At 45.6% G+C, this 8333-nt stretch overlaps 1 protein-coding gene across 1 annotated transcript in view; it reads left to right on the top strand.

Annotated features, from left to right (window-relative positions):
• The window catches only part of LOC144162446 (F-box only protein 30-like), a 38762-nt gene extending 30967 nt beyond the window's left edge, over window positions 1-7795 (top strand). The window contains exon 8 of the mRNA XM_077692972.1: window positions 95-7795. Coding sequence (XP_077549098.1) covers window positions 95-280 — 186 coding nt within the window. The 3' untranslated portion in view covers window positions 281-7795. The remainder of the gene's footprint in view (window positions 1-94) is intronic.
• Window positions 7796-8333: the final 538 nt, after the last annotated feature.

The raw sequence follows: 8333 nt of genomic DNA on the forward strand, positions 1-8333 counted from the left end.
TCTTTGCAGTAGTAGAAGAGCTCTGAATTTTTTTTGCCTGTCCCCAACACTGTTTGGTTAATGTAAACCTGACTTGTCTTGGCTTGGCTTGCAGAGCTGGTACTTCAGCAACGGATTCAGTCCCATCCGCCAGTGGCTGTTCTCGGATGAGGAGCACATGTCCAGCCACCTCAAGGAATGCCGCTACTTCGACCGCAACGTCAAGAAGGTGCCAACCGCCGTCTGCTTCGGCAACGGAAACTCAAGGGGTCCCAAGACGCTGCTTCACTTGGCTATGTAGTGCGCAGCTAGCCAAAGCCAAAGCCAGTGAAACAGCTCTTTGCTTCTTCAGCGGGAAAGGCTTCTGTGCAGCGTGATTGTTCGCTTAGCGTGGCTGACGCGATGGAGGAGCATCCGTGGATCTTTTGTTGGAGCATTCCGTCGCCGGAGTTATCGGAGGAGAGCTGAGCGGTAAATTTGAAACCCTGCCATCTCGAGAATCGGCTCTGCTGAACTTCTCGATAAGTTGGCTGGAAGATTGTGATTCATGGCTGGTAGCGTCCGCCTGTAACGTGAACTGCTCAGACCTAAAGATCAACTTAAGTGTACCAGTAGCTTCTACCAGTGAAATGAATTGCTCAGACCTGAAAATAGCAGAGACAGTTCAAGGCTGGGAGGGAAGCCTTGGTGAGATGTTTTGAGCAGCTGTCTCGATGTTCTCCGGTGGGCGCCCGAGGTCTTTCATGTCTAAATGCTGCACGCATCTGGTTGGCGAGCGCAACATAGCCCCGCTGCCAAGATTATATTTTGAAATGGCAGGCTTAGTGGACAGGGGCAGTCGCATGCTACGTGCCAAGACTCTCTCGTAGTTCTTTCCTTTTTTAATAATATTTTTGGCGACTACATGACGAAAGCCTTCCGGGTAACGGGAAAACAACGGGGTCATTGATCTCTTCACTCTGAGTGCTCGAAATCTTTAACGGAGTGAGTTTGCTGTCGTTTCTGACACTACTGGCAACAAAATTTTCGGTGTCACTTTTACAATCAGAATTGGGGCTCGTCATCGTTAGCGTCGTAATGTTTGCAAAACTTGAGGATGCAATGGAAGGGGATTCATGATTTTTTCTTTTTTAGTTAAATGAGTTGAATTGAGAGTGCTGAAAACATTGTGCGCTGTCTTGGCACCCATGAAAGGGGCCGTGCAGATAAAACACAAGTTTGGTTCATTCGAAAGATTGCCTCGTGAGAATCATACAGACACCACTTTTAACATAAACTTTGCTAAATAAGCTACATAATTTGGAAAAAAGGGAATGGCCATGCGATCCGCTAGCCACAACAGAACCTGTGATGTGATAAGCTCTGCTGTGAGATTGGCTGAGACTGGCAAAAGCAAACGGAAATTAGGCAGAGTTTATAAGGCACGGCTTATAATCTGGCAGGGCTTGCCAAATGAGCTATTTGCGCTTAAATTTAGGGCACGTTCTTCTTATAGCAGCGAGAATTGTGGAGTGAACAATTCAAGTTACTAACAAACACGTAAACACCGAAGCAGTTAGTGCAGCACTTTTCTGGCTGACCGCTAACATAGCTGCCAACGCGCTGGACTTGTCTGAAACAACACTGACCAACTGACACAAGCGGCACGGTCACTCGCGTGACCATATTTGTCAAATCATAGCTTAAGTTTTAGGAAACGTTGGTATGAACCCTAATAAAAATACGGCAGGTGTAGACGTCCAGCCGGAAGCAAAGTGTTAACTCTGGCACTTCAGCAGTATTGCAGTGCCATCTATGAAATGTGCGATAAACAAGATTACCAAACGGGTGCCTGTGAGATGTGAGCAGCTCTGGTCGGCAGGCTATGTGTAGTTTTAAGGCCCTGCTCTTAAGGCGTCATTGTCGACATCACGAAAACACACGATTTAGCGGGAGAATTGGAATTGTGGCTGAAAACATTTAATTTATGAGTGAATCAAGCACCGTTTGCTGCCGAACAAGTGCTTACGGCGCTATAGAACACGAAATTTTTCAAATAAAACAAACTTGTCTTTTGTCTGCAAGGCCCCTTTAAAGATGGAGATGTGGCTGAAATTAGTCACTTTGTAGCTCGTAAGGTGTAGTTTGGGCACATGATGGCCCCCAGAATTTGAATTTAGAGCCAATTTTCGAGGAGTTTGAGGGCTGCCTTCTTGAGCACACAGTCTACATATCTCCCTTGTCTGTCTCTGTCTCTCATCCCTGTGAGAGATTGGGAAAGAGCTCTGAACTCAATCACTAACAGTACACGGAGTGCTATGGTATTTTTCTAACATGTCGTATTTTTGTGCATTTTGTATTTATTCTACGGCGTTGTCTCGCCTCACACAGGGATGACAACGCATTAGCGCTGCAGTTTTGCAGCTTGGCGCAACTCATTTATTTATGTGAGTCGTCCGGCCGCCTTACAGGTGGCCGGACGTTTCCAGTAGCTCTGATTTTTTGGAGCAGTGTTTGTGTCCGTGCGGACTGTGGCGGCGGTTTGCAGTGCGCTATTTGGTCTGGGGACCGCCAGCGACCGGTGCTTTGCTTTGTACATTCCTGCTAGACCTGTGAGCGTAGGAGAGGGCTGGAAGCCTAAAGGGTTAATTAAAGCCTTGGTTGTGCAGTAGTGGTGCTTTGCACTTTGTCATTTTTGTCGCAGTGTGAGGCAAGGAAACGATACGTAACACATCTGTCACACTCTCTGCCATTTTTTTCTATGCTTTGCAAAAGCAGAGTTCTTCGTGTGCTCCAGTTATGAAACACTGGCAAGTTTCACAGAGTTTACTTATAAATTAAATGGAGCTGTTTTAAGAGCAGTGCCCCCCTTAAATGAGGTAATGTTTACTGGTGTTTCAACAGTTTTTGGTTTGTGACTTGTGGCAGCAGCCACAATCACTTAGTACCTTTTCCACTTCCTACCAACAGATGACAGGCTAGTCAACTTTCCCCAGGCTTTCCCTTGTTTCTCCCAAGAGCAGGGTGCCAACTGGGGACTGGTTTTTTATGCATGGGGCCTGTGGGGAGTTTCATAACTGGTGCATATTGAGTAACTCTGGCACAAAGGTGCATTCTACAGGTTTTCAAGTGGATTGGCCCCTTTCCGCGATAACGATGTGTGTGTGGGTACAGTGAAATTGCTGCATCCTTGCTGCTACAAAACCTACATAGCCGCACGTCCTTGAGTCTTTGCTCAGGAACAGCCATTGTCGCTCTCTTGTCTTCAGCCATTGTCGACAGCGTGTTGCTCATAAGGGATCAGGCAAAGATCGGGGTCAGAGTGGAGTGTGGGAGTTTGGTCTAGGTGACCCTGTGTGTCGGAGAAACCGGAGAAACGTTCCACGTTAACAGACATCTGAAAGATAATAGACGACGCCATGCCTCCTTAGTACTTCTTTTTATTTTTATGTCGTTTGTCTGTTCATGCAGGACATCTATGACCGAGCATTAATTAGTCTGATGGCTGGCCTTATCGTTAAAACTTAACACCTGCAGTGGATCCTTATTGTACAATAACGAGAGATTTCTTGTCTAGGTTTGTATCTTCAAAGAAATGTTTCTTTTTTTTTTTTTTCAGTTATATTGTGGGCCAGTGTATTCCGACTGTCACAGAATGGCACTGTTTGACTTGGATATCGCAGTGGTCTTTTTGTGGGCAGTGGCATTCCTTCACGTCTTCAGTGGGAGGCCGTAAAATATGCTCGTAAAATTTGTTGCTTCTCTTTGTACCTGGCGTTTGTCTTCAAACTCGGGTAATACCCTCGGGCATCTTACCAGGTGTTATTTCAGGTAAAGGCGCTGTTTTTTTTTTGTTGTTAATATTCTATTAATTGGGGTGCGCTTTGTTCCCAACAATCATTAAATGCAACTACGAAATTTCTTTCAGTGTTTCCGCGTCAACAGCACACTGTCGACATTTGGTGTTCTGTCTCAAAATTGCATTTTCAGCTCTGTTGTTTAGCTGAAAGGATATTCAACTCTGCCATGCAACCTTCCTGCTCTGTTGCATTGGATTTACCCTTGAACGCTTGGCAAAAGGTTCCCGATCACCCGTTAAATCCTACAATCGTACACTGTTAACAATGATTGGCGGGGTTGTTGCCTTAAATGTCTGCTCCCTGTGTGCCTTAGTTATAAAGTCTGAAATTCGCATAAAATTTTGAGAGTGAATTGTGTGTCACAGAAGGCCTGCGAATTATATGTCGGTGAAGATGAAAACTGGAGCTCGGAGAAATTCTCGGGAAGCTGTTTCGAAGTTTTGAATCTCCATGCATTTATTGTTTGTGCCAACTGTTCAAATCTCTCAGCTATTGAAATTGTTCCAGCCATCGTATCTGTAGCTTTGTGTGAAAAGCCCTGTTCTTGTAGCTGCACCTTGAACATGGAAAAGAGCTAGAACACGTACTTCGATGTCACCCTGAGTTTCCGCCTAAACAATCGAGTTTCACATCATCTATACAGGGAAGCAGGCACTTGTTCATTTGCTGGAGATTGCGCGGAGTGCACGCTATCAGAGGGACCTTCTTCAGGTCCAAGTCTCTCTCACCGCACTCCAACTCGACATTTCTTTCTCCAGTCTTTGTAGGTATTGTGCGAACACTGTGTTGTGCATTGGCCAAGTCGTCATACGATCTAATCCCCGTTGCTGGGGAGATAGTTGTACAGCCAATGTCATCGTTGTGGTATCTCCTAATACTACTAACATGTCATTATGTTGTGATGTGCAATCCCAATGTTTCTGCCAAGTCGAGAGGGTATGTCTTTTTCCTTTTTACTCAGTTTGTTGTCAGTTGGGGGGTATCGGTTATCGGAATTTGTGAGTCTATTTTTATAGGGTGCTTCCCAAGATGGCCATCCTGTTGTTTTTACTTTTGTTGGATTCCAATGGCAGTTATGGAGCATGCTGGTAGTAGAGCACTGCACGGGCCTGATTTGAAGGCCCGACCCGGGCCTGTAACACATAGCCCAGGCCCAGCCTGGGCCTGGGTATCCACAAGTAAGCCTGGCCTGGCCCGGGCTTAGACGCTGAAGAAGAGTTGTTTTTAACAAGAATGTGTTTTATTCCGAGATACACAGATTTTACTGACGTCATATCCGTCACGGAAATGACGTCAGTACAATGAAGCAAGCGGCCTGTAAAGGGTGCTCCCCCACATACAAGGTCTTCTTGCAGGGAAGGAACTTTTAGTACTAAAGAGCACATTAGACTTAGGGTTGTTCGTTTTCGGGTTTTATAATTTAACTTGAAAGTGTTTTATGCCGGGATACACCAACATTTCACTGACGTCATATCCGTCATGGAAATGACGCCATTACACCTTTGCCGAAGCGACCCGCCATCTGGAGGTCGCTCGCCAAGCACACCCACAAGACAGCCACCGACCCACAAGTCATGGTCAGCTGCAGATTTCACTGCACATTTCACTTTCGTGTTTTGCCGATTCCTGTGACACAGAAATCAACCAGTCTTTAGATTTGGCTAAGTGCACATACTTTAGCCCACACCGTCTTCAAGTCACATCGGCGTAATAATAGCTCGTATTCTTACATGAAAGATGCTATCACCTTTGATGGCCAGATATTGGGCAACTTCATAGGGTTGTCTCGTCCACCGGTTGGTATTGCTGAAATTTTTCGTTCCGCATTTCAATCCACGAGTATGTACATGCATTGAGATATTTTACCTGCAGTGGTTGCACAGTGGGTGGTGTTTCTCTAGCATGGGAGTTTGATTTCCAACCACAGCAGCTGCATTTCAAAGGGTGCGACCTTTAAAACACATATACCTAGACATTGGTGCAGAGCCCTAGATTATCTGAATTAATTCCTTCCCTTGTGGGGCATTCCTTGTAACTGTATCTCTGGTATGTTATACACCAAAACATAAAGTATTGATGCAGTACATGAAATGTCATCAAAATTAGTGTAGTGAGCATCAGACCTAGCAAAACACATTTTTAAAAAAACCTACAACTGATAAAGATAAACTCGGAACATATCTTTTAATGCTCTTTTCTACACATCACGTCGGAACTATTAACGGCTGGGCCCATGGATTTAAGCCTGAGCCCGGCCCGGACACACTGATAATCGACTTTGGGTGGCCTGGCATGGGCTTCCAGGTCAGCCCTGGCCCATGCAGTGCTCTAGCTGGTAGTACCTCGAAGAGCTGGTGCTCCCAAGTTGCCTTGGGAAATTTCTTCCAAAAGTTTCTGGAGGTTTCTTCGGCAGCAGGTGGCGGCAAAAAAGATTGGAGAGGGCGTCAAAAGCACATTCGTGCACCCTGTCCATCCAATCGTTGCCAGAGCTGAACTTCTAGCTGCTTGATTCCGACCTTGAGTTGCTTGAGAGGGACACACCTTCCTCGAGTAAAAATAGCGCATGCGCAACACTGCGTAAAGCATGTACTTTACTTTCACAAACACTGTGTGCATTCACTCGAATGGATGCCATAAGTGTTCAAAACGGAGAGTAGACCAAAAGCAAACAGCGACAGTGTCATGCGCGAGGAAAAAAAGTCCCGCAAGTTCCCACCGAATCAGCCAACTTTGGGGGAGCAACTTTTCTTGCCCTTTAGTGCAACGGCGCTCCCGATGTGGCATAGGGATTAGGCTTACTCCAAATGGAGCGAACACATTGCTCTGAAAGTCCTCCGCATCTACCATTGGAATTCAACATTTAATGCATCACTTGACATGTATTAAACCCAGATGTACTAGTTGTTATAGCGTTGTGTAACTTGCTGGCTGTGACCTGCTGTGTTCACTGCTGTTGTCTTCCCAACCCATTTCGCATGTTGTTGGCGTATTTAAAACGCTCTTGTGCGTTCTTGATCCATGAGATCTGGCAGTGTCGTTTGAGCAAATTGCATAGCCCACAGTTGGCATAACGTCACTAGCGGTATTTTTTGTAATTTTTTCCCCCGAATCAGCCTTCAAGGCAGCTCTGTTCACTATAAAATTTGCCCTTCTTCCAGCCTTGCCATTTCAGCCCTTCCTTGAAGTGCAATCCTCGTAACAATAGGGATGTGTTCCACTCCCAAGGTGGTGTACTGGTGCCACTGCTGTTCATTCTTCTCAGACAAATTCAGCACTTTAAAAATGCATCAAGTCGCAAAACCTGACGTTTGCCAGCTACTTTGAGAAAATATTGCTTGTCGCCACGTGCAACCATGCGTTGAGTGCTCAATAATGATGCTGAATGCTCAGTTTGTGGAACCTTGCAGAAGTTCTGCATTTGCGCCAGTTTACTGGTAATTTTTCTCCGTTTGTGTGTACCTGGCATTGGCACTGCCATTTGGAAGCCTGCGAGTGTGCTCAGTAGCATGTATGGGACAAGCTGAACTCTGATTGGTTGATCCATAGGGTGTATGCGACAAGGTGCACTCTGATGGGTCGGTCAATAGCATGTGTGCAGCAAACTGCACTCTGATTGGTCGGTCAGTAGCATGTACAGGTGCACTCTGATGGTCGGTTTGTGTGCACAAATTAAGGACTTGTGTACTTGCTGATATTTGCAAAAAGTACCGTATTTTTGTGAGGTACAAGAAACTTGTTTTTTCTGGGCCGTGCGAATCATTGTTAGCCGAATCGCAACTAGTATTTTTGTGTGCCGGCATTCCGCAGGTGATGGGTCACTATGAAAAAAAAAAGTGAAAATTTTCTTCGTGTGCTCTGCTCCAAGCTTCTGCATTCTCAAAACGTGCAGCAGCTCGGGTAGTGCAATGCTCCCCAATGTCGGTGTTGTGTTGTCATGCCGATGTACTGGAAAACAAAGACCGATAAGTGTTGACTCACGTTTGTGTCTGTGTTCTTCTTTGGTGTGCCATCCGCAGCTTTAAAGCTGGCTGTGGCAGGTGAATCTGGTAGGTTGTGTACCCGTTATGACTGGTTTGTTTAATTATTGCCGACTCCGCTTTGGGTTACAAGGTGCACGCAGTTATAGAGCACACACGAACGAAGTGGGCAGCACAAGTGCAAAGCTTGAAGCGAAATGCAAAGCTCGCTTGTGTGTCCTCTATAATTGTGTGTGCCTTTAATCCAAAGCGCAGTATACAATAATGCAAAACCAACTAGCCCAATTCCTTACTCTACTGGGATTTATTTAAAGGGGCCATGCGGACAAAATACAAGTTTGTTTTACTCGAGAGATTTCGTGTTTTATAGTGCCCCCAGCGCTTGTCCGGAAGCAAACGATGCATTATACCCTGCAAAAGTATTCAATGTAAGTGAAAATTTGGAATTTCCCTCTGAATCGTGTGTTTTAATGACGTCTGAAATGACATAAGAACGGGTCTTCAAGCTAACTTGGCATGAAGCGGAGACGTGGTTACC

This window comes from Haemaphysalis longicornis, unplaced genomic scaffold (assembly GCF_048455015.1).
Source record: "Haemaphysalis longicornis isolate Haplotype H1 unplaced genomic scaffold, Haemaphysalis longicornis Haplotype H1 scaffold_12, whole genome shotgun sequence".
Classification (NCBI taxonomy): domain Eukaryota; kingdom Metazoa; phylum Arthropoda; class Arachnida; order Ixodida; family Ixodidae; genus Haemaphysalis; species Haemaphysalis longicornis.